The 27111-nt window shown below is 45.0% G+C and overlaps 1 protein-coding gene across 3 annotated transcripts in view; it reads left to right on the top strand.

The window, feature by feature from the left end:
• Positions 1–27111, top strand: part of CEP162 (centrosomal protein 162) — a 160394-nt gene that overhangs the window by 81304 nt on the left and 51979 nt on the right. For all 3 annotated transcript variants that reach the window (XM_088470612.1, XM_088470595.1, XM_088470604.1), the window contains exons 11-16: positions 1–70; positions 166–301; positions 2552–2813; positions 7125–7267; positions 8228–8476; positions 11865–12002. In XM_088470612.1, the coding sequence (XP_088326738.1) occupies positions 1–70; positions 166–301; positions 2552–2813; positions 7125–7267; positions 8228–8476; positions 11865–12002 (998 nt within the window). The remainder of the gene's footprint in view (positions 71–165; positions 302–2551; positions 2814–7124; positions 7268–8227; positions 8477–11864; positions 12003–27111) is intronic.

Below are 27111 nucleotides of genomic sequence, written 5' to 3'. Positions count from 1 at the left end.
ACATGTCTACTGTGGATGAATTGATGCAACCAATTAGAGGGGAAGCAGGCTTTAACATGAAGTCTTTAAGGTAAATGGATCTTAAGGTTTCACAGAATAATCAAACACAATTTTATTTTTGTTCTACAACTTGTTTTAATCACTTTCAAAACTTTCCTTCCTTAGTGTAAATATGCAGACAAATAATGGGCTACCTCCATATAGTCAGCACAAATCAATGGAAAAAGATCCCAAGGATTTGCTACAGAAAAATAAAATCATAGATTATTTCCATCATGAGAGTCATGAAAAATCTGAATCGGTAATTATCCTTTCAGCACCTTAATTTAATCTGTATTATCAAAGCAAAACAAGTATGATGGCTCAGGGCCACCAAAATCAACAGCAGCATGTGGCTTCAAAAACATTCAGAAATGTTTGCAATTGAACCAAGGTGTAAGAGAGTAGAATTTGTATTTTATACATTTTGTTAAATATTTTTCAGAATAAATGTTTTTTTTTTTTTTAATCTTCTTTGCAAATTGTTGCTAGACCACCCCTTTTTATTGCAAGATTAGGACATTCAATTTGTAGCATGTCATTTAGCAGTACATTTTAGCATTTTTAGGTAAAGACAAAAAAATATGAACACTGTATCTGCAATGCAATATTATATTTCCATTGAACAAATACAAAAGGAAACAATGTGCATTTAATAGGGCTACACTTAAGCCAGCCATATCTTATGCACTTATCTACTTTATCTGCGGATTATTGGGCAATCGTGCTGATAATTGTATAGTTTATGACCACGACTGAATTGCGATGAACGGACCGTCTATAATGTGAAATCTTCCAACATGCGCGACTGACCCGATCATTGGTTGGCCTCATCTGACAGTGAGTGCATTGCTGCTGCGCCAATCCGACATTTCCCCTTTTTCCATCACTAGGGTGGAATGTAGAAAATGTTTCCTTCCCCAGGAAAGAAATATAATGAGCTATACACTGTGAAAGGTCTGTCAGACCGACAGACATTTTATCTGACAGCCTGAAATCGAGCAGATACTGTAGCTTGGCCAAACACTGGGGGGGGATATATCAAACCTTCAAGAGAGATAAAGTAGAGAAGTGGCCCATAGCAATCAATCAGCTTCTAACTCTCTTTTTAAAGACTGTTCTAGATAAATGACAGACAGAACCTGACTGGCTGCTATGGGCCACTTCTCCACTTTATCTCTCATTGTTTGATACATCTAGCCCAGTGTTTATGCCAACAATATGTGCTGGGTTTCGGTCTGACAGACATTTTTTTTCTATCTGAAGGAGTCTGAGTCAGAATAGTCATAAGGTTACTTAGCATAGCAATATCCATTGTCCTATCTAGGGAGGCATGCTCTGAACCCCAGTGTGTCCCAAATAGAAGAAGCGAAACTGTGCTGCGGTAATCCATAAATTGATATACTGGTTTGTTTAAATACAAAGTGTACAGTTCTCTACAATTGTCAAATGCACATAATACAATAAAATATATATAAAAGTATGACGCACTCTCTAGGAAAATTGCAAGGAAAAGTCTTTCATGAAATTTATTCGCCTTAACCACTTAAACAGCCGCCGGCATTTCAATCCCATTCCATTTGGCTACACCGAGGTAAATTGTTGTAACTATAAACACCAATTCAGTAACATATTTTGTGGTGACCTACTTTTTATATATGCTCAATGGAGCTTGCAGTTTTCCTAGAGAGTCCTACTTTTTATTGTATATATTTTTATAGTATTTTTTGCTATATATATATATATATATATATATATATATATATATATATATATATATATATGACATTTGCAGATAATTCATTGCACATTTTTTCATTTAAATAAACTAGTATATTAATTTATTCAAATACCTCAGAGCTGTTTCTCTTCTTTCCATGTAGTAATTAATTGATGTCAAATGACATGTGTTCAAATGCTGGTGCCGGTGGCCTTTGATAACCCAGCACCTATGTTTTCTATGCATCTGTACCGCAAGGTTCAACATTAACTACATTTTTTATTAGCGTCCTTCTGCACAAAGCTTGGATTATTCTCCATTCCAAGTACAGAGGGGCGACATGACAAATTGTAGATCAGTGTGTACCTTGCTGTACAAATTCTCACCCTGAGAAAAATGTTGATGTGTTCAATACTTATTTTACCTGCTGTGTGTGTGTGTGTGTGTGTGTGTGTGTGTGTGTGTGTGTGTGTGTGTGTGTGTGTGTGTGTGTATATATATGTATATACTGTGTATGTGTAGATATATTTTTATATATATATATATATATATATATATATAATATTTTGTGTGTAGAAGCCCTTTAAGTAAACCATACATACAACATATTTTGATTTGCTTCCATTAATATGCTTCATTGAAAGGACATATTGTTTTATGCCATTTTCATGCTCTTTCAGTTCTGCTCTTACAGTACCAATTATGCTTTCTGCATTAGCTTTTGCTATGTAGTTTGCTTGTAGCAAATGTGATAAATATGTGCTTAAGGATGATGTTAAATATTCCTCATAGGTTTCCAAGCATGGGAATTATCTTGCTGTAAGTACATCTATGTCTTCCGGGCTGCACCATAACAAGCTCTCAAACAAGACAGTCAAGAGTCCAACATCGCTTTTAAGGAAAAGTCAAACAACACAATATGCTTATGTTAAAAGCTCTGGCTATGGAAAGGCTAGCACACACATGAAAGAATCCTCTCTTGGTGATATATCTGCTTCAAAGGAGACTCCTTTGGAGACAAAGAGCAAGTCACCTACTGATAAAAAGCGAAAAGGTATTGTGGATCACTTACTGTTTTGTTAACTCATTCATTAGGAAGTATCCAGTATTGGTAATGTACTGTACATGTAACAACATATATTTTCAGCTTAAATTGCCTCAGCACATATGTTTTTGCATTTTCATTTCAGGTTTTGTAATGTGTCATAGAACTTGCCTTTTACAAATATACAAGGTGTTTCACTCGATAATGGCCCTAAAGTTTTTTTAACTTTTAAAGTAATTGATGTACCGTATATACTCGAGTATAAGCCGAGTTTTTCAGCACATTTTTTGTGCTGAAAAAGCACCTCCTCGGCTTATACTTGAGTCATGCCCGCATGGTACGCTGCTGAGTAGCGTACCATGCGGGCTGCGGTGCAGACTGTGTCACTGTGACACAGCCTGCACCGCGTGTGTAGCGCTGACCGGACGGAGTTCGGTCAGCACTACACACTGCTAAACACACAGCCGCCGGAGCCGGCAGCCATGTATTTGGTGTAATCAGCAGCCGCTGAGAGTCTGTCAGACTCTCAGCGGCTACTGCTGCTCCCACTGCGGGAGCCATCTTCCGGCTCCCACAGTGGGTAATGGGAGAGACGTCGTCATGACGACGTCTCTCCCATTATGCAAAGCGGCGGAGGAGCCTGTAGCAGCGTCGGGACCAGGAGCTGGGTTACAGGTAAGTGTTTTTTTTTTTTACATTTCTTTCTACTGGGGGGGGGGGTACTACCAGGGGGGCATATCGCTACTGGGGGCACTACCAGAGGGGGGGATTAATAATGGGGGAACTACCAGGGGGGGGATGTTGCTACTGGGGGCACTACCAGGGAGGGGGGGAATACTGGGGGCACTACCAGGGGGGATGTTGCTACTGGGGGCACTACCAGGGGGGGTTAATACTGGGGGCACTACCAGGGGGGGATGTTGCTAGTGGGGTCACTACCAGGGGGGGGGATTAATACTGGGGGCACTACCAGGGGGAAATATTGCTACTGGGGGCACTACCAGGGGGGGGATTAATATTGGGGGCACTACCAGGGGGGATGTTGCTACTGGGGGCACTACCAGGGGGGGATTAATACTGGGGGCACTACCAGGGGGGGATATTGCTACTGGGGGCACTACCAGGGGGGGTATTACTACTGGGGGCACTACCAGGGGGGGATATTACTACTGGGGGCACTACCAGGGGGGGATATTACTACTGGGGGCACTACCAGGGGGGGATTACTACTGGGGACAGTACCAGAGGGGGGATTACTACCAGTAGCTGCTGCATTTCCCACCCTAGGCTTATACTCGAGTCAATAAGTTTTCCCAGTTTTTTGTGGTAAAATTAGGTACCTCGGCTTATATTCGGGTCGACTTATACTCGAGTATATACGGTAATTTAGTGATTTCTGTGCATTCCCAACAATGAAAAAAGTGCACGGAAAAGAAGTTCTCAACAAATGATGAACTGAAAAATGCCACAGCTGCAACACTAAAAATTATTTCACAAAACACTCTACTGCTCATCTTTGAATCGTTGTTGGAACTCTGCAAAAAAATGTATTGAATGTGAAGGACGCTACTTTGAAAAAAAAAAATTCAGATCCTGTGGAGTCATCTGATTCTGAATAAAAAAATTGTCTCATTACTTTTCAATTAGCCTTTGTACATACACACACTGTATAGATGGCTATCTATCTGGAGAGAGAGGCCCGGCACTCTACCAAAACAAGTCTGCTACTGATGCCCTGGTACCTTCCACTATTGAACCAGTGTAGACAAACAAAATAAGGTTGCACTCTAGGAACTGTTGCTGCAAAAGGTATTTGTTACCACCAGAGAGAGAGAGAGATATCTAGAGAGAGAGAGATATCTATACACTGAAGTCCCAAAAGTCATGGGATAGCAGTATGTAAAGGTAATGGTAAGAGGTGTCACTGTACTGTGACATCAAAGAAATGCCCATATCTGCTTCAGTTATAATATGACATCTCATGGGTCAGTTTGAACACTGGCTAGGCTACTCATGGCAAGGCGTCGTGAAGTATCAGAGTTCTAACTGGGCATGATAGTGGGTGCCCGACGGGTTGGGACATTCCATTTCCAAAGTTTTACGGACATTTAACATTCCTTTATCTATGGTGTCGTGTGTACCCTAAAATACCTCATGAAAGGCATTATCACCCACCGTGGACAGCGCAGTGGCTGACAACAGGTGCTCAATGATCGTGAACAGCGGCTTCTGGACAGAATTGTTTGTGGTAACAGTCAAGCAACACTGGCTCAAATCACATCCACATTCAATGCATGAAGTAGCAGACTCATATCCAACTGGTCAGTACGACATTCTTAGCTTCACTGGGATATGGAAGCAGAAGACCCACCAGAGTGCCCCTGTTAATACTACGACACTGGACACTGTGCCTCACCTGGCTTGTAATATTGCTAATTGGACCCTGGAGGGGTGGCGTAGTCAAGGTTCCAGTTTATTGGATGGGTAGGGTTCAGGTGTGGCGCACACCCCATGAAGCCATGTACTCCAGTTGTCAACAAGGCACTGTGCAGGCTGTTGATGGTTCCATAAAGGTGTGAGGTGTGTTCACGTGGCATGGGTTGGGTCTGCTGTCCACCTAAACACGTCACTGACCAGTAACTGCTACGTTGCATTGCTTTATTACCATTTGCAGCCCTTCGTGGATTTCATGTACCCCCACAACAATGGAATATTCTAGCAGGATAATGCAACATGTCATCGGTCCCATGTTGTCCAGAATTGGTTGAAGGAGGATTCTGGAGAGTTTTCGACGTATGGTGTGGCCACCCCGTTGACCAAACATGAACCCAATCAATAGATGTTCTTTGTAGTGAGTGAGAGCTTTATACTTCGATGGTGATAAACATGTAAAGATATAAGAAACAAACAATCTAGTGCAGAAAATTCCCAATCAATGTCTTAATACATATCATGCGTGTAATCAATATAATTAAGTAGAGACAAATAAATGTCCAAATATGTATGGTAACTCGTGACCGATTGTCACAGTACAACAAAGAGAAAGTTCCAAATAGAATAAAAATATTTTTTTTAATAGAACATCATCCAGGTGATAAAATCCAAAGTGACTGCAGATCAAATATTCACAGCTGATACATCCAAAAGATATAATGGTGAGGGTTGCTTCCTACCAGAATCCAGTGAATTTGGTGCATGTAGAAACTTAGTAGATGTTCTCACTGCCCACAGGTCAAACTTCCTTCCACCTTTGCCAACGCATTTCAATCAGTACTTTGATTCATGCCTTGAGGAAGACCAGAGTACTGATTGAAATGCGTTTGCAAAGGTGGAAGAAAGTTTGACCTGACCAGAGCAGCAGAGGACGGTGTTATCCATCTGTGAAACTGGATTTTTTCCTGCGGGCAGTGAGAATATCTACAAAGTTTCTACATGCACCATATTCACACATTATTTGTAGTTAGATGTTCCTCATGAGCCCCATAGGCTTGGTATTATGGCTTAATTTTTATATAGGTTTGTGAATTTATGCTTATATTGAGTTATTTTGACTTTAGGTTATACTTCCAGTATTTGCGTTCCATGGTGGAATGCACACCAAAAGTGATGTTTTGCAATATGCCTTAATCTGTTTTCCCATTTGGATATAATGCTGGAGAGTGCAGACCATGATCGGTTGGTGCGCTATAATGTTTGATAATTTATTACTTACTGTTTTGCCTTCCACAGTGAAGAGCAAACCGGAAGTGAGCCGTGGCACTGTACATACACATTGTAGAATTTTCTGCCAGATCATAAAATTCTTAGATGATCTGCCAAATAATTGTATAGTGTGTATCCAGCTTAACTCTTAATTAGACTTAAGTGAACTTTGCTGCTCAGGTGTTGATAGAGTATTTGGAGTCAGACACAGCACAGCAAATTCTACTAGGTCCAAAGAATGATATTAATGAGTTTGAATAGCAGGGGCTCTCTTAATAAAACTGTTTGTGTAGCAGCAGTGCTGATGATGGATGTATCCAAAACACAGGTCATTTACTGCCTGAGTTGCATAAATAAGTTTCATGGCAGCATTTTTGGAGCTCAAGCAGGAGACACCTGGTGCACTCAAACACTATGTCAAACTGCCCATTAAAATAGTTATTTTATATAATTATTCTTGTGCAGTGAAACAAAAGGTAACATTTACAGAGCTCTTAAAATAAATATATGATTCCCATTTCAACCAAATATCGTCTGGCCACTGAGATGTAAAATACTCCCAACCATGAAGACTTTAAAAATACCTCCTATAACCAATTTTTTTTTTTTTTCTGTTAGGTATATTATCTGCTACCAGGACTATAAGATTTGCAGAAAATTCTACCAGTTTTCCAAAGGACAGTGGGACCAGTGATACTATATGGCAACAACAAGAAACTGCTGCTAAAATCAACTTTGAACATTCCATGGATTATGAACAGGTAAAGTAGTATAGTCAAGTAGGGGTTTAATACTGCAAGTCGTTAAAGAGACTGAGGGGGTTCATTTACTAAAGCTTCTAAAACAGACAAGTGGTGTTGCCGATAGCAATCAATCATGCTGTCTATCATTTGCTAGAATCAATAGAGAAATAGTCTGCTGAACTTGCACAATTTTTATGTATTCAAATGTCTTCTGCATATGGTTTTATCCAAAGCCATATATTCTTTAATAGACTGATGCCTTTTCAGAATTTAATGACATCAGAATATGTATTTATTGTCCAAACCAGATGTTAGTCCAATACTGCTTCTAGTATTGTGGATAAAAATTTGGTCCAAGCAGTCGCCGTTTATATGCATGTGTAGTGAAAGAGCCTTCTGAACAGTATTCATTGATTTTAATATTGCCTAGACTGCACCAATGGCATATACAGTTGAAGGTGCCCACTGTGGCTCCTGTGACAGATTAGTTTTCTAATGCTTAGCCAAGAATTGTTACCTGCTGCCTGGGAATGTGCTCTGCAGTTCTCTCTGGAGACTCTCCACTGGGAGAATTTCCTCTACTGCCAGGAGACCATTTCCCAGGAAGCAGGAGAACTTTGAATTCTATAAATCTAACCCATTTTGTGAAGATACTGCTACTTGAATTGATGCTGCAGCATTCACTTGAAAACCACTGAGGTGTCAAATTCTATCCTGACTTTTCTGTCCTGACTGTTAAAGGCGTAATTAGGCTGAGTATATGAGAATTAGTTGGGGCCAAGGCACTGCCAGATGGAGTTTTTTAATTTACTCATGATTTTCTTTTGCTTATTAAATTTACCGTCAGTTTGCAGTGTCGTGCCTCGTATGTTTATGTAATTAGCAATAAATGTGTAAGTAAATCATAAATGTAATAAAAGTTAATGTCTATTTGAATATACCCGCCAAGACAAATGCTAAAATGTTAATGATTTGCAGATCAATGTTCCCATTTCTTCGTATGGAGTATTTGATGATTCCGTTATCAGCGGTAATAACCTATCTGTGCTTCAGAGACTTCAGAAAGTAGAAGAGAAATTAAATGCTGGACATATGCATACTGCAATCTTCAAAGAAAACTCTTTCAGGAAGGAAGAGCAAAGTAAGCAAGAAATGGAAGAGATGAAAATTAAATATGAAGAGGAAATGAAAGGGCTAAAACAGGCAAATTTCATACTACAAACACAGGTATTTTTTTTATAGTAATGCAATATTGCCAGCAACAGGTGAAATTATTCATATGATACTTTTTAGATTATGGATGCAGGCATTTTAAAGCATTTAGTTTAAGAAAGTAAATGTTCTCCCAATATGTGGGGTTGTGGGATCGAGGGGATGGTGTTTGTGATTGTTTGTCAAGATACTACTTTAAATTACTTTAAACTCTTGGAAAATATACTGATGATATTAATAGGTCTTGGGACACCGCACCTAAAGTCATAGGTTTGGGTCAGGTGCTGAAAGGTCAACTGAAGGTATTGCAGCAAGGTAAGTGACTCTTCCGGGACAGTATTGTGCTCCAGTACAGATCCTGCATTGGGGAGATGTGGTGCAGGATGCCCGATGGTGGGGTAAAAGGGTTGGATCAGTTAGGACTCCTTACATATCCATTTTCAGGAATTGGCCAATAGCCCTTAAATTTCCTCTCCATCAAATGGGTTTCATGCTTTGATTCTCTTACTTCCATTCCCTCCAGGGCCATTATGAGACTCAATGGCGTTAGGGACCACATGGAATTGGTCATTTTAGACAGTGTGCTTTTAAATGCAAGAGAAACTTTCTTTTCCATATAACATTCAGTTTTAGGTGTGGATACTCTCGTAGCTGGTCTCCAAGTTGAAGTATATTTGAATATTCACACCACCACCATTCTTTTCTAAACTCTGCTACATTAAAAGGTAGCATACATAGGAGGATGGAGAGTCCACTTAAACTGTTTAGATTGTGGCAGGTGCTTCCTTTAGACCTAACTGACTTCTGTTTGGGTCAGTAAGGCTATAGAGAGGTGGACAGAACAACTTACTGAAAGTCCTTTTACTGATAGACCAAATCTGTTGCAGCTGCTGAAGTATATTTGTATATCTTGGGGAAGCTGCCATTGCAGTTATGGCTGCCCCTCTCAACTTGAAAGGGGGTGGTGATGGTGCTCCCTTTATATGGGTGATCTTTAAATCAAGGTAAGTTCTCCAGCTTTGTTGCAAGCTTGTGTTCTGGAGAATGTGAAGGCTCACAGTTGGATTTTCCATTTCTGGAACACCAACCTGATCCTTCCAAGTCGATGAACTTCCTTAGCCTTTATTTGACACAAGCCAACAGTGGGTGGGCTTACCAGAGGACAATATTTTCTCACTACAGGTACTGGTGAGATCCCTGTTGACTCACACTTGCTTCTCTTGCTCTATTGGTTGTGGAAATTCTCAGTCGCAACAGAGGTTGGCCATTCTCCATCTTGGACTGTATGATGGTGACAGCAGACGCCAGCCTTCTGGGCTTAGGGCTGTCGATCTGTGGTCCCAGTGTTAAGTTGTTTGGACTCCAGATGAGTTAAATATCCCCAATCAATGTGCTGGAGCTTAGAGCAATTTTTGATGTTTTAATCTCTGAATACCAGTTCTTGCAATGTAGGGCCATCAAGGTTCAAGCCAACAATGCCACAACTATGGCTTACATAATCACCAAGAGAGCACCAAAAATGCCATGGCCTAGAGAGAGAGAGAGAACCAAGATCATGTGTTGGGTTCTAAGTATCACAAAATTCTATATTTCTGTGGTGGAAACATGGGATTTCAGCCGGAAAAACATTTTTGCCAGCTTGTTCGGCAATGGGGGCAAGCAAATGTCTACATGGCAGCATTTTGGTTGAACCTTAAAGTGTACTGTAACTCTTCTGCTTCAGGTTGGAGAAACTTCAGGCATTTCTGGTGGATGCATTGTCAATTCTGTGGAACTTACGTCTGATTTATCTGTTCCCTCCAGCAGTGATGCTTCCATGTGTCCTCTGGAATGTAAAAAAAGTGAGTTCTGGTAGCACTGGATTGGCCCAGGTGGTCTTGGTTCATTGACATTCTAAGCATGGCAGAGGGCCCAGTATGGTGCCTGCCTTTATAAGATACGATCTCTTAAGTCAGGCCCCTATTCATCCCCAGAGTTTAATTAGACTGGCTTCAACAGCTATCTTTAAAGCTATCTTTAAAGCTGTTTTTATGGCTGTATAATTCCAATTTTGCTGAAGGCCGAAAAACTGGTTTTGGGCAAGAATTACCACTGGATTTGGAACAGATAGTCACCTGTGTTAAGAAAAGAGGATTACTACCTCTTTACATTTGGTACAATTGCTGCTATTTAATTTTCTTTCAGAGAAATCCAGTTCTTTTGCTAAAGTACAGACCCTTACAGGGAATGCTGCATAATAAGCCTTCATACATCTTTCCTAAAGCTCCTTGGGATCTTAACTAGGTGCTGATTGCTCTGCAGTACCCTCCTTTTGAACCATTGCTTTGAGTGGAGTTGAAATTCCTTACTTGGAAGGTGCCTTTCTGTTGGCCATCTCCTTAGCAGAAAACGTTTTGGAGCTTGGGGGCTCTTGTGGGTCATCTTACCTTAACCTTTTTTTCAGCCTAAAGTGGCCTTTAGGTTCTGTTTGTATCCGGATGAGGAAGGCTTCCGTACTTTGGATTTTGTCAGAGCTTTGCGTATCTATGTCCTCTTGGTTCTGTATGTCAAAAAGAAAGGCTGTACAACTTCTAAATACACCAATGTCAGACTTGCATTTGATCAGGACTGTCCATTCCTGAACATATTAGGGAGTATTCCACCAGATTATTCGGGTGAATCCTGGGCGACGCAACATGGGGCCTCTGCTGAGCAGTTGCCCTAGGCGGCCACACTGTCTTCATTGCACACCCTTACCAAATTTTACTTGTTCATCAGTTGGTAATAGCTAACCAGAAATGCCAGTTTTGTACTTTTAAGTGCTGCGTGACTTCTGAGCATACTCTCCCTTTGGAATTATTTAGCACGTCGCATTGGTGCTATTCCAGCGTCCCCAAATGGATGATTTTGAGAAAATTTTATTTTTTTACTTTGTTAAATCCCTTTTTCTTTTTTTTCTCCATTGGAGACCGTGAATGTCCTAACTTTTTATGCTTTTTTTTTTTTTTTGTGTGTGTGTTCTGTTTCTGTTAAGGATTTCCTCATTAGGATTGCTGTCCTAGTTGAAGAACATTGTTTTTCTTTTATCCTATCCTCCATATCTGTATTCCTGGCCTGTCCTTTGGGGCTTTATTATACAAAATGAGACTTTTTAAGACAACTGAGGCTCCCAGGCAGCCACTGGAATATACAGTAGAGGGATGGACCTTGAGTTTCTGCTGGTGTAAAACTGCTTGGGTTCCTGCACAACTCGCTATACCCCATGGTACTACTTTGTTCCATAGTGCAATATGGTAATAAGAATTATTGAGAATACATAGATCCCATATATATTTTTGTATTGTTGTAAAAATCTAATTTTTAGAAAAAAAGACTTTTATAATCGTATTTACAGAATCATTTTACTCTACATATTTGTATTTAGTTAAATGCAGGCAAGGAAACAATCAAGAAACATAATCCTCTTTTTGGGAACCAGAGTGGTCCAGTAACGGAAGAAAAAATACAGCATATAAGGCAAGAAATAGAAGAACAAGAGACTCTTCTAAAGGGGTACCAGCAGGTATGTTTTAAGTCCCACAATATCTAGCAACAAAGTATATAAGAGGTACAAGATGTTCATCTTCAAACGTAACCTAAAGTACAGTATATACAGTGTGGCAAAACTGGGAACAAACCTACTGTACGTCCTAGTGCCTGGAACTGGAAGTAAAATGTTCTGTCAAAAATAAGATACTTTGTGTAAAGTAGACTCAAGAAGAAAGACAGGTTGCCTATTTCTGATCCCTTCGTCCCCAAGTTGAAAGGTTCATTTTGCAGTAGGGATTCTAGATGTATAAGCCTGAACACCTAGAGGCTGATTCTTAGCTCACACATACGTGGCCACTTTTCCATTTCTTCGTGGCTTTCTGCGAGATTTTGCCCATGTGTACTAAATATCCATGCAACTGCATGTGGAAGCCTTTCCCGCCAACTGTTTTAATTCCGCAGGCATCATCATTAGTATCGGGAATTACACCAGCCCAATGCTGGGTGCAAAAGATCTTCAATCCTTCAAGCGTTCCCTGAAAACTCACCTCTTCAGACAAGCTTATCAGATTCCAGAACCGACCACATAACCTTCATAGCTTCCATGTCTTATCACATCCCCTCTCACAGTCCACACATAACCTCACATATTGTCTTTCTTTCACATACTCCTGACATTTTGCCGACATTCCTGTGTGACTGGATCATGCAGCCCACCAAGAAACTCTGCATTCTGGCCAGACCAAATTGCAATATATATAGCACCTATCCTTGTGTATCAATGCCTGTTTCCCTATAGATTGTAAGCTTGCAAGCAGGGCCCTCTTACCTCTATGTCTGTCTGTTATTACCCTGTTTTGTTCTATCAATGTTTCCAATTGTAAAGCGCAACGGAATATGCTGCGCTATATAAGAAACTGTTAATAAATAAATAAATAATTGAAGCAGACGTCCCATCTGCGTCTGCACTTCACAAAACGAGCAGTGAAGACAGCCTATACACCCACAACACTCCCATGGCATTCTCACTAGATGGAACCGTTCTGGCCAGTTACCTCCCAGAAATGCCCATTTCACGCATAGTGTGATCAGTTGATGGAGGATCAATCCATTTGCACTAGCAATATCCGTCCGTGTGCAGATACCAGATCCAGCACATGTAAAGAAGCCAACTTTTTTCTTTGCCGCATGCGTCATATGCTGAAATTTGTGATACCTGTGCACATGTTAACTTCCGTGTGATGAAATATCAGTTTGATGGGGTAATTTAATGAAAAAAAGTGATATTCCTCCCTGGGTATCGCCTCATTCTAAAAGATTCTTCAGTTCAAATGTAAGTCTTTTATTGGGAACATTTGGTAACAATCAATAAAATGCTCTATCGTTCAGCTGTTCTATCGTTCTTCTTTCATGTAATATTCTTGGTTTAACACAATTCCTCTCACATTATTTGCTGGCTTTAATTTCTTTAGAGAAGTCCTTTCCGGCCTTGAGAAAAAGGAGGATCTTATTTGAGTTTCTTATAGTTGTCCAACATGATTTCTACTTCAGGGTCCATAGCGTATCCACAGGATACCTTGGGGTATAGGTGATGGCGGCAGATATCAGGCACCACAGAGTTAAGTTTTCAAATTCCCAGGATGCACTCGGGTCCCTCTTCTACACCCCACCCCTGAGCCAAGGCAAATCGGTTTCGTAGGTTCCCGGCTGGGAGTCGGATCACCATTTTGCAGAGGGGGGCTCTGGACAGCCCCTGAAGTTATTTTAAGGCAGCTTTGCTGCACAAGATGAGCTGGCCAGCATAGACAGTCATCAAGATGTCTATGCTGTCGCTCCTCAAGAACCGCCGGACCAGAACGCCGGTACTGATCCGGGGATGCTGGTGGGTGTCTGGGGTCCCAGCTATCGGTGACCCCGGACTATCCTTGACTGTGGCCGGATTCACAGGGGTTCAGGTAAGCGGCGGGCACCAGCCGATTCACAGTCATTGTTGTCTCAGGCAGGGGGCTCCCTGAGGCAGGCTGCGCGTGGAGCCAGGTACTGATCCTGCGCTTTCCACTAGACCACCAGGGACAGCGTGCTGCTGCAGTATGGGTCTGTTCCAGCATCCCAGGGGTTAATTGCATGCCAGGGGAGCGTGCCTTCCCTGTCTAACAGCCGGCGCCTCCCCCGCTGCACAGTGCTTTTCCACAACGGTCTGGCTGACTGTGTCAGCGCTCCTTCCCCTAGCCCGCCTCCTCTCAGCTCCTCGGCGGCCATTTTCTATAAGGAAGTGTGCGAACGCTGCTGGCTGGTGATACAAGTGGCATTGTGGTCCAGGTCCCCCGCATACCTCTCCTCCGATAAGGTCAGAGTGTGCAGCATTGTTTCCTACCAGGCTCTGGTCTGCGTAGTTGATCATAGTGCTTGTAGTGCAGGGATTTATTTCTGCATTGTATGTGACTAATGCTAGCGCTGTCTGCCTGTACTTTCACTTCTGACTGTCAGCCATTTTTACTATCTCTGTTCTTCTCTCCTAAACTGGTGCAGTATTGCAGGGTGTTCTTTGCCTCACAGTAAAAGTATTATTCCTTGTGGGAAGTCACATACGCTCAGTTTACACTCATCATGTCTGGGAGTGAACGTGAATATCCTCTTCAGCTAAAATGTACCACATGCAATGTACAGTTAGCAGAGGCTGATGGGAACGCTGAGGGATTATGTAGGGCATGTTATCTCATATCACGCCCGATTTCTGTCATGGTGCCTGTACAGGAACCGCCCTGGGCTTGTTTTGCTAAGGCACTTAGAACCCTTGTGGGCCAGTTGGCAACACCCCCCTGCGTTTCCCCAGATGGGGTTCTCGCAACAGGCGGTAGTCTCGTCACCAATGCAGGGGTTCCCCAGGCAGTTGATGGTACCTCAGGGTCTCCCGGTTTCGCCACCCCAGGTCTCGCAGGAGCCTGTGTGGGTGAATTCATTGTCCAATACAGTACAGCACCTGACGGACATTTTGCAAGGGGAGTCACCATTGCGGCCTTCTAAGCGGCCTATAGTGTCTCAGACAACTCAGTATGATGATGATGATGACATGACGTCTGATGATGGTGAACAACAAAGAAACCAGCGCTAATAAACATGGACGGTGATCTTAAATAGTATAATTGTCATTTATTACGTAAATTCACACAATAAAAAATAAAAATAAATAAATTGCATTAAGCCACACATTAATAAATAATAAAATAAGTGACTGGCACTCTTAATGAGAAGGTCCCATAGGAATACTTAGACCAATATTTAGTGTCTCTGATCCTGTATATAGGACAAATCAACCAGCACTCTCAGTATAAGTTCCAATAAAAAGGAAAAGCAACCACAATATGAACCAGTACACACTCCTGAGGAAGCTAGGTGCCTTTTACATAGTGAAACACGTTAAGGTGGCTGTTCTGAAAATGCTGACTACATTGGACCCTAAACTTTGGACCCCCACAACTTTTCCAGGACTGAGTGCGGCGCCAGAATCACAATACAGGTGGATTTACAAACAGCTTATCCTATTTGCACCTTGTGTGCTAAAAACTGATGTTCGTCCATGTAAGATGACGTTTTGCCTCTTTCTGAGTTCCGTTTTTTTGGAGGGAAAAATCCGAACTCCACGTGCAAACTCGAACCTATCCGAGCCTGCACATCCCTAGTTGAAACCTATCGCACTTATTGAGTGTATGGCTGCTTGAGACCGCATTGTCTTGGATACAGTGGAATGAGTCCTAGGTCCCTTTTTATCTGAGATATATTGCAGGATCAGAGACAAATCTCACTTTGTGGTTGCTTTTCCTTTTTATTGGAACTTATACTGAGAGTGCTGGTTGATTTGTCCTATATACAGGATCAGAGACACTAAATATTGGTCTAAGTATTCCTATGGGACCTTCTCATTAAGAGTGCCAGTCACTTATTTTATTATTTATTAATGTGTGGCTTAATGCAATTTCTACTTCAGGGTCCATAGGGTATCCACAGGATACCTTGGGGTATAGGTGATGGCGGCAGACATCCAGACACCACAGAGTTAAATTTTCAGCCTCCCAGGATGCACTGGGGTCCCTCTCCTATACCCCGCCCCCGAGCCTCAGGCCACTCAGTTTTCGTAGGTGCCTGGCCGGACCAGTCGCACCGTACAGAGGGGGGTCTTTTTAAGGCCCCTGAATATTTCTTCGCAGCTGTGGCTGCACAACTAGAGTGCTCCAGCATAGGACAGTCAGTATTGACGTCCATGCTGTCACTCCTACACCCTGCCAGTACCAGAACGCCGGTACCGATCCGGGGATGCTGGTAGGTAGCTGGGGTCACAGCTAGCGGTGATCCCCGGCTACCTGGACTGTGGCCGGATGCACGGGGAACAAGGGCACCCGCCGGTAACGCAGTCCTGTTTGGTCCCCAGGCAGGGGGCTCCCTGGGGACCGGCTGCGCGTGGGGCCAGGTACTGATCCTGCGCCTTCCACTAGACCACCAGGGACAGCAGGCCGCAGCATGTGCGGTACAGCGCGGCGTCCCAGGGGTTAATAGGACGCCAGGGGAGAACGCCTTCCCTGTCTCACAGCCGGCGTCTCCCCCGCTGCACAGTGCCATTCCACAGCGGTCTGAGCGGGCTGTGTCAGCGTTCCTCCCCCGGGCCCAGCCTTCTCTCTGCTCCTCGGTGGCCATTTTCTCACTACATGTGCTGGGGATGGCAAACGCTGCTGGAAGCTGATACAGATGCCATTGCGGTCCGGGTCCCCCGCATACCTCTCCTTCAATTAAGGTCAGTGTATGCAGCACTGTTTCCTACCAGGCTCTGGTCTGTGTAGTTGATCGCAGTGCTTGTAATGCAGGATGTTATCTGTGCATTGTATGTGACTTAAATGCTAGCGCTGTTTGCCTGTACTTTCATTTCTGACTGTCAGCCTTTTCCTATCCCTGTTCTTCTGCTACAGCCCTTGCGGTGCGGTGTCGCAGGGTGTTTATTACCTCACAGTAAACGTGGTTTTTCTGTGTGGGAGGTCACATACGCTCCGTTCGCACTCCTCATGTCGGAAAGTGAACGAGGATATCCTCTTCCTGCTATAATGTACTGATATCATGTGCAGTTAGCGGAGGGATATGTAGACGCTGAGGGTTTATGGAGGGCATGTTGTATTATATATCATGCCCCATTTCTGTCACTGTGCCTGCACAAAAAAAGGGGACCGCCCTCGGCTGGCTAAGATGCTTAAAGCCTTTGTGGGCAACGCCCCCTGCGTTTCCCCATAGGGGTTATCGCAGCCTGTGGTGGTCTCATCACCTGGACAGTTGATGGTACCCCAGTGTATCCTGCTTTTCGCCCCCCCAGGTCTCGCAGGAGCCTTTGTGGGTGAATTTATTGTCCAAATGGTATAGCACCTGATGGACGTTTTACAGGGGGAGTCACCATTTCGGCCTTCTAAACGGCCTTTCGGGTCTCAGACGGGTAAAGACATGACGTCTGATGACGGTGACATTATTGACTTTTTCAGACACGAGCCCCTTAGTGCAAAGGAGGCGTAGTCTGGGTCTAAAGTCTATATACCTGGCCTTCTACGGGCAGTCTGTGCGGCTTTGGTTATTACATATCCCCCGTGGCTAAATCCAAATATGCCTTCTTTAAGGATAAGGGTGTTGCCACTGTAATTCCTCTATCTGGTCAGGTGGATCATTTAGAGGAGGCGTGGAAATTCCGGGTAAGCGGTTCCAGCCTCAAAAACGGTTGACCTTTTGCATACCCTTTTTGCGGATAATTACATTTCCGAATGGAGTTACCTTTACGGGTAGATTCTCATGTTACACGCCTAGTGAGGAGTGCTACGTTGCCCATGCCCTCCAGGTCCTCTTTGAAAGAGGTTCCAGATTGCAAGGTGCAAATATATCTAAAATCCAATATTCCCTTGCTGGAGGGGCTTCCAGGCCGGCTATGGCCGTGTGCTGGGGGGCCAGAGCCATGGAACACTGAGTAGGTAACTGGATCTCTGCACACTGACTCTCCAGCAGAGCAGGTGGATAGTGGCAAATTCTCAGAGACTTTGCCACGTTCATAATGAGACGGTCTTACATATAGCCTACTCCTTTCCAGAATCTCCTCGGCAGCAGTAGCGGCTTGCCGCTCCCTGTGGTTGCGCTCTTGGAAAGCGGACGCAGATTCCATTTGGAATGCTTTGCCTTTTACGGGACAAGTCCTGTTTGGCCCTCGTCTGGATGCAATTGTGGCCCTGCAGGCAGCAGCTACGTCTGCGTGTCTGCCATCGGCTACAGTCCCATCAGGGTCTGGGACTTTGTCTTTTCGGCCCTGTGAGGCCAGGGTAAGTCTAAAATACAGCTTTCCAAGACAGTCAGTAGCCAGGAAATCTGCTCAGCCATAAGAACAGGCTTGGAGTACAAGACGTCCTACTCCCAAGTTGGACTATAAGCCTTCAGCCTCACGGGACGGGCTTCCTCACGGGAGCCCCCAGAGTTGGAGGCCGGCTTCTCCAGTTCGCCCAGTGCTGGTGTCTGACCACCACGGACACTGGGGTAAGAAGTATTTTCTTGAAGGTATGTCCTCTCCTCCCGGTAAAAGCCTCCCAGACGGTTTTTCGTTACAGGTCTTCTGTCAATTCAGGACAAGGCCCTGTAATTTTTGAGGGTGTTACACTCTATGCTCCAGGCAGGAGTTATAGTACCTATTCCTTGCCCCAAAGAGGAACGAGGTATTACTCCATCCTCTTTCTGGTACAGACACCCAATGGGGCTTACCAGGACATTCTCAACCTCGAATCCTTCAACAAATTCTTAAGGGTTCCTCGGTTCGGGAGAGGGACCCTGCATTCCATCATTCAATGGAGCCTGGGAATTTTGTGGTGTCGTTGGATATATTCAGGGTGACTACCTGAATATCCCTCTTATCTTAGCACACCAGTGTTTTCCTCAGGTTTGCAGTGGTCGATAAGCGTTTCCAGTTTCTGGCATTGCCCCTTGGTCTGGCCTCCGCGCCTCACGGTTTACCAGGGTCATGGTAGTTATGGCAGCCCACCTGCGGATGCAGGGGGTCCGCTTGTTACCCTATCCGAGTGACCTCCTGTTGTTACCACGGTTTCCAGAGATACTTCAGTGCCATATGCAACGGACAATATCTGTGTTGCTACGTTAGGGCTGACTGAAAAACTGGAAATGGTCCTCTCTGATTCTCCACAGAGGATGCTCCATATCCCAACATCGAGGATCTTTGTGATTGAGGAAAAGATCTCTGCAGGCAACTGTGTACCTTTGCCTGTAATGCAGAGTCGCCGAGTGTCTATTCACTTGGCAATGTGGTTCCTGGGTTCCAGGATGTCGCTGTTCGACATGGTGGAGTACCCAGCTTCACTCTAAAGAACTTGATCCTCTCCGGATGGGATGGGTTGCCCCATAGGATAAAGTCAATAGGCTTTCCCCGGAGGTTTGTCTCTCTCTGGCCTGGTGGCTGCAGAAAGCTCACCTAAACAAGGGGCACCCCCTTTGGGATTGCGGACAGGGTCCTTCTGACGACGGACGCCTGTATCCGTGGCTGGGAAGCAGTGACGGGTCCACACTTGTTCCAGGGCAGGTGGACACCAGTAGTTTTTGCGCTTCCCATAATCATCTGAGAACTCTGAGCAGTATTCAAGGTTCTCCAGCATGCAGGACAGGTCCTCCACGGAAATACCGTGCAGGTACAGTCTGACAACTCCATCATGATGGCTTATGTAAGCCACCTAGGAGGTTCCCGAAGTCAGGCGACACTAACAGTGGTGTCCCGAATTCTGGCTTGGGTGGAAGGCTATATCCCTGCCGTCATCGGCAGTGTTCATTCAGGAATCCTCAGATGGAAAGCAGGCTTTCTCAGCCGTCAAGACGTGCATTCAGGGAAATGTCCTCTTTATCAGGAGGTGTTCAATCTTCTGGTGAACAAGTGGAGCCTTTCAGAGATGAGACTCTTCTGATAGACGTAGGTAGGTCCAGTGGACCTTCCAAGTTGTGTACCTCGTCCCTCCGTTATCCCTTCTTCCTCCAGTAATAGCAAGAAGGAGGCACGCTCCTGCTGATAGCTCCAGCGTAGGCCAGATGGCACTATTACTCAGATCTTCGGAGCCTCTCAGTTACCACTCCGAAGCTGTTGCCTCTACGCCCGGACCTGTTGTCTCAGGATCCTGGCTGATACCCAGACCTGGGTTGTCTGTCCTTGACGGTGTGGCGGTGGAGACTGCCCTCTTAAGGTCTAGGAGTTTTTCCAGCTCTATAGTTAACAGGGGCTCTGTCCATGCTAAGAGCTCGGAAGTTTTTATCTGCAAGAATTTACCATTAGGTATGGTATACTTTCTTTCAGGTGTCGCCCTAGAGGCTAGGCTCCTCGGGTATTCCGGATATCCACAGGTTGGCTTTCCTACAGGTGGGCTTAGATAACGGTCTTCGCCTTGCTTACCTGAAGGTGCAGGTTTCTGCCCTGTTAGTATGGTTTCAGTGTAGGATTGCTACTCTTCCTGATGTCCGCACCTTTGTGCAGGGTGTACGTTATATTCAGCATCCCTTTGTTCCACCTGTGGCTCCTTGGGATTTGGCTGTGGTCCTTAGGGCTCTCTGAGGACCGCCATTTGATCCACTGGGCTCAGTGGATTTCAAATGGCTTACGGCTAGGACTGTATTCCTTCTGGCTCTTAATTTGGCCAGTAGGATCTCAGAATGGGAGGCTCTGTCATGTAGACCTCCCTTTTTCTCATCTTTCCTAGGAACAGGGCAGTGCTTGCCTTTACTTCCCCAGTCCTGTCTGCTGGTGAGGCCTATTTGGCTGTGGTACGGGCGCTAAGAATTTAAGTTGACCGTACCAGTCCATTTAGGAAATCAGACTCTCGGTTTTGTCCTTTCTGATTTCCATAAAATGGGTTGGCCTGCCACTACGCTAACTTTGGCAGGATGGATTCACAGGTCTTCCTGTTCCATCCTCTATTAAAGCTCTTCCACTAGGTCTGTGGGTCCTTCGTGGGCAGCTCGACGTGGCGCCTCAGCGGTGATTGGCAGCCACGTGGTCATCTGTCCATATTTTTGTAAGGTATTATGCTTTTGATACCTTCGCCTCTCAGGATGCTTCCTTTCGGCGGCGGATTCTCCTTACAGCACAGGAGCGTCCCCACCCTTAAAGGATACTGCTTTGGGACATCCCCAAGGTATCCTGTGGATACCCTATGGACCCTGAAGTAGAAAATATGAGATATGGTAAGAACTTACCCTTGTTATCTCTATTTCTACAAAGTCCATAGGGTTCCACAGGACTCCCGCCCTGTCGCACCTGTACTGCAGATGGGCTTTGATCTGGTCACCGGTTTCTCCGTCTCCTTCTGGTGAGAATGTGATTCTTGTGTGTTCCAGACTGTCTTCTCTCTCTTTTTTGCTCCAGCTCCGGCCTATGGCTTGTTACGAAACTGAGTGGCCTGAGGCTCGGGGGCGGGGTATAGGAGAGGGACCCCAGTGCATCCTGGGAGGCTGAAAATGTAACTCTGTGGTGCCTGGATGTCTGCCGCCATCGCCTATACCCCAAGGTATCCTGTGGAACCCTATGGACTTCGTAGAAATAGAGATAACAAGGGTAAGTTCTTACCATATCTCATATTTTATTTATTTTTATTTTTTATTGTGTGAATTTACGTAATAAATGACAATTATACTATTTAAGATCACCGTCCATGTTTATTAGCGCTGGTTTCTTTGTTGTTCACCATCATCAGACGTCATGTCATCATCATCATCATACTGAGTTGTCTGAGACACTATAGGCCGCTTAGAAGGCCGCAATGGTGACTCCCCTTGCAAAATGTCCGTCAGGTGCTGTACTGTATTGGACAATGAATTCACCCACACAGGCTCCTGCGAGTATTCCTATGGGACCTTCTCATTAAGAGTGCCGGTCACTTGTTTTATTATTTATTAATGTGTGGCTTAACGCAATTTATTTTTATTTTTTATTGTGTGAATTTATGTAACAAATGACAACTGTACGATTTAAGATCACCATCCATCTTTATTAGCGTTGGTTTCTTTGTTGTTTACTATGTGTATTTGCAGGGTGTGACTACCCCTTACCAGCTGCTTTCTTGTGTCATCGCATCCCTATCTATAAACAATTTTTTGTCTAATGATGGTGAGATTGACTTTTTAGACCAAGAGCCCCTTTGTGCTAAGGAGGCGGAGTCTAAAGTCTATATACCAGGCCTTATACGGGCAGTCCATGCGGCCCTGGCTATTGAAGATGAGGATCCCCCCATGGCCATTTCCAAATACGTCTTATTTAAGGATGTTAAGGGAGATGCCACTGTATTTCCCCTATCTGGTCAGTTAGTGGATCGTTTAGAGGAGATGTGGAAAAATCCGGGTAAGCAGTTCCAGCCTCAAAAACGCTTGGCCTTTGCTTACCCCTTTGCAGATAATTATTATTTTTCCAAATGGGAACCCCCCCACGGGTGGATTCTCATGTCACACGCCTAGTGAGGCGTGCAACATTGCCCATGTCCTCCTTGAAGGATGCTACGTATCGCAAGGTGGAAAAATGCCTAAAATCCATTTATTCCCTTGGTGGAGGGGCTTCCAGGCCGCCTATGGTCATGTGCTGGGTGGCCAGAGCCGTGGAGCGCTGTGCAGATAACTTGGAGACGTCTCTGGACACTGACTCTTCCGCTGAGCAGGTGGAGTTAGTGGGCAATCTCAGAGACTCAGCCACGCACATTAATGAGGCAGCCTTAGATATAGGTCTCCTCACATCCAGAATCTCCTCGGCAGCAGTAGCGGCACGCCGCTCCCTTTGGTTGCGCTTTTGGAAAGCGGATGCAGATTCCAAGAAGGGATTAGAATGCTTGCTCTTTAATGGACAGGTCCTGTTTGGTCCTGATCTAGACAAAATTGTGGCCATGTTGGCAGCAGCTAAATCAGCGTGTTTGCCATCTGCTACAGTCCCATCAGGGTCTGGTACTTCGTCCTTTCAGCCCTATAGGGCCCAGGGTATGTCTAAGGTACAGTCCTTTCCAAGGCAATCAGGAACCAGGAAATCTGCCAAGCCAAAGAAGCAGGCTTGGAGTACTAGACATCCTCCTCCCAAGTTGGACGATAAGCCTTCAGCCTGACTGGACGGGCCTCCCCTTGGGGGACCCCAGAGTGGGAGGCCAACTTCTTCAGTTTGCCCAGTGCTGGTGTCTGACTACCATGGACGCTTGGGTAAGAGAAGTGGTCTCCTGGGGGTATGCCTTCTCCTTCCGGCGAAGGCCTCCCAGCTGTTTTTTCAACACAGGCCTTCAGTCAACTCAGGACAAATCCCCGGGAACTCCAGAAAGTGTTGCACTATATGCTCCAGGCTGGAGTTATGGTGCCTGTTCCGTTACCCCAGAGTGGCAAGGGATACTATTCCAATCTCTTTCTGGTACAGAAGCCCAATGGGTCTTACCAGCCCATCCTCAACCTCAAGTCACTAAAGTCCTTTAAGGTTCCTTGGTTCAGGATGGAGACCCTAAGTTCCATTATGTTGGCAATGAAGCCTGGGGATTTCATGGTGTTGTTGGACATTCAGGATGCTTACCTGCATGTCTCTATTATCTTAGCGCACCAGCAATTCCTCAGGTTTGCAATACTCGACCACCATTTCCAGTTCCAGGCACTGCCCTTTGGTCTGGCCACAGCGCCTCGAGTGTTTACCAAAGTCATGGCAGCCCACCTGCGGATGCAATGGGTCCGCTTGTTGCCCTATCTGGACGACCTTCTGAGTGTCTATTCACTCAGCGATGAGGTTACTCAGCTCCATGGTGTCAATGTTCGACATGGTGGAATATGCCCAGTTTCACTCCAGACCTCTGCAGAAATTGATCCTCTCCAGATGGAATGGGTTGCCCCATCGGATAAAGACACTGACCATGGTGCTTTCTCCGGAGGTACGTCTGTCTCTGGCCTGGTGGCTACAGACGGCTCACCTAAACAGGGGACGCCCCTTTTAGGTGGCGAACTGGGTCCTTTTGATAACAGACGCCAGTCTCTGTGGCTGGGGAGCAGTGACGGGTCCACACTTGTTCCAGGGCAGGTGGACACCAGCAGAATTTGCGCTTCCAATAAACAACTTGGAACTTCGGGCAGTATTCAAAGCTCTTCAGCAAGCAAGACATGTTCTCCACGGAAAACCCGTGCAGGTGCAGTCGGACAACGCCACCACGGTGGCTTACATCAACAGCCAAGGAGGGACAAGAAGTCAGGCGGCACTGACAGAAGTGTCCCGCATTCTGACCTGGGCGGAGTGCAATCTCCCTGCCATCTCGGCAGTGTTCATACCAGGAGTCCTCAACTGGGAAGCAGACTTTCTCAGCCGTCAAGTCGTGCATCCAGGAGAATGGTCTCTTCACAGGAGGTGTTTCAACTCCTGGTGAACAATTGGGGTCTTCCAGAGATAGACCTCATGGCCTCCCGATACACCAACAAGCTGCCTGTGTACAGGTCAAGAACAAGAGACATGGAGGCTCTTCTGGTAGACGCTTTGTCGGTCTGGTGGATCTTCCAGTTTGTGTACCTCTTCCCACCGTTATACCTTCTTCTCCGAGTGGTTCGAAAATTCAAGCAAGAAGGGGAAACGCTTCTGTTGATGGCTCCAGATGTCACTGGTATTCAGATCTTCGGAGTCTCTCCATAGACGCTCCTATGCTGTTGCCTCAACATCCGGACCTGTTGTCCCAAGGTCCTTTCCATTACCCGGACCTGGGTCGTCTGTCTTTGACGGTGTGGCTGTTGAAACAGCCCTCTTAAGGTCCAGGGGTTTTTCTACCTCTGTAGTTAACACCATGCTCAGAGCTCAGAAGCCTGCTTCTGCAAGAATCTACCACAGAGTGGCATACTTTCTTTGAATGGTGTCGACCTAGAGGTTATGATCCTCAGGTGTTTAGGATATCCAGGGTTTTGGCTTTCCTACAGGCGGGCTTAGATCACGGTCTTCGCCTTACTTCCCTGAAGGTGCAGGTTTCTGCCCTGTCAGTGTGGTTTCAGCGTAGGATTGCTACCCTTCCTGATGTCCGCACCTTCATGCAAGGTGTACTTCGTATTCAGCCTCCCTTTGTTCCACCAGTGGCTCCTTGGATTTGGCTGTGGTCCTGAGGACTCTCCAAGGACCACCTTTTGAACCACTGGGCTCAGTGGATTTAAAATGGCTTGCAGCGAAGACTGTGTTGCTTCGGCCAGATTTGGGGGCTCATGTCCACATTCCCTTTCTGATTTTTCATAGGGATAGGGTAGTGCTTCGCACTCGCCCTGGTTTCCTACCTAAGGTGGTATCTAGTTTCCACATTAATGAGGAAATTATAGTACCGGCCTTTAATTCCCTAGAGCTCTCGGTTGCTGAGGCCTCCTTGGATGTGGTACGTGCTCTAAGGATTTATGTTGACCATACCAATTCATTTAGGAAGTCGGACTCCTTGTATGTCCTATATGGCTTCCATAAGAAGAGTTGGCCTGCCACTAAGCAAACTTTGGCAGGATGGATTTGCATGGCGATTTCTGAGGCTTACATTGATGAAGGCCTTCCTATACCATCCTCTGTTAAAGCTCATTCCACTAGGTCTGTGGGTCCTTTGTGGGCAGCTCGCCGTGGTGCCTCTGCTGTTCAGCTTTGCAAGGCAGCCACGTGGTCTTCTGTCCATACCTTTGTGAGGTATTATGCATTTGACACCTTCGCCTCTCAGGATGCTTCCTTCGGGCGGCGGATTCTCCTTTCAGCACAGAAGCGACCCCCACCCTTAAAGGATACTGCTTTGGGACATCCCCAAGGTATCCTGTGAATACCCTATGGACCCTGAAGTAGAAAATATGAGATATGGTAAGAACTTACCCTTGTTATCTCTATTTCTACGAAGTCCATAGGTTTCCACAGGGCTCCCGCCCTGTCGGACCTGTACTGCAGATGGGCTTTGAGCTGGTTACCGGTTTTTCTGTCTCCTTCTGGTGAGAATGTGATTCTTGTGTGTTCCAGACTTTCTTCTCTTTTTTTTTTTTCTCCTCCTCCGGCCTATGGCTTGTTACGTAACTGATTTGCTTTGGCTCGGGGGCGGGGTGTAGAAAAGGGACCCCAGTGAATCCTGGGAGGCTGAAAACTTAACTTAACTCTATGGTGCCCGATGTCTGCCGCCATCACCTGTACCCCAAGGTATCCTGTGGAAACCTATGGACTTTTTTAGAAATAGAGATAACAAGGGTAAGTTCTTACCATATCTCATATTTTTGTAAAAAGTATTATTAGCAGAACTTCCAATTCAATCTTGAATCATGTTATTTGTGGTGCAATTAATTTGTGCTTTTGATATTAAAAAGGGTGCATTGTTTATCTACAATGCTGGTAGATGTATTCCCTTTGTCCCAAAAATTCTCAAGTATTGGAAGTCAAGTAAGGTCTTCCATGTCTAATATTTTGTTTGTTAAAATCTGAGACATTAAATATTGCTTATTGATCATTTAAAACTGGTCCCATTCTTTATAATGGTAAACCACTAGATTTTATTTGCAATTCATATATGTTAAAAGTTGATCTATTCACTGAAATGGGCCATACTCTAAGGACACAGGGCCTGATGCAGCAAGGATCGCAACTGCTATTATGCACGCAATCGGACAGTTGTTGTGATCTGCTCATGTGTATGCGCGAACTGGCCATGCAATCAGGACTGAGATCGCAGTGACTACACAGACCCATTGCAGAGTGATTGACAAGAAGTGCCATTTGTGGGAGGTGACGGGGGATGGTCGGCGAAACGCAGGTGTGCCAGTGCGTGCATAAATTATCCACTCAATGCCATACGCAGAGGTTATCAATTTCTGAGTAAGGTCTGACCTTGTGCAAGTGTGCGTGAGGCTCTGATTGTACTCGATGTTACCAATGGTTTTGCAGTCTTGCTAAGTATTACGGCTGTGTGTAAGGTAAGGTGGGCGTCCGGCATAGCTAATCACAATGGATTAGCATATCATCACAGTCACACTGCGTGCCTAGTCACAGTTGCGATCCTGTGTGAGTGTGTGAGTTCAGAAATTGAGTAGCAAGTATAAATGGAAATATTTGTAGTTTTCAGTCACACTAAGTATATGCCCGTTGTGATGTTGCACTGATAAAA

This window comes from Taudactylus pleione, unplaced genomic scaffold (assembly GCF_031769625.1).
Source record: "Taudactylus pleione unplaced genomic scaffold, aTauple2 ptg000015l, whole genome shotgun sequence".
NCBI classification, from domain to species: Eukaryota; Metazoa; Chordata; class Amphibia; order Anura; family Myobatrachidae; genus Taudactylus; species Taudactylus pleione.
The sequence above is the reverse complement of the archived record's forward strand: the minus strand, read 5'-3'. Positions and strand labels throughout refer to the sequence as shown.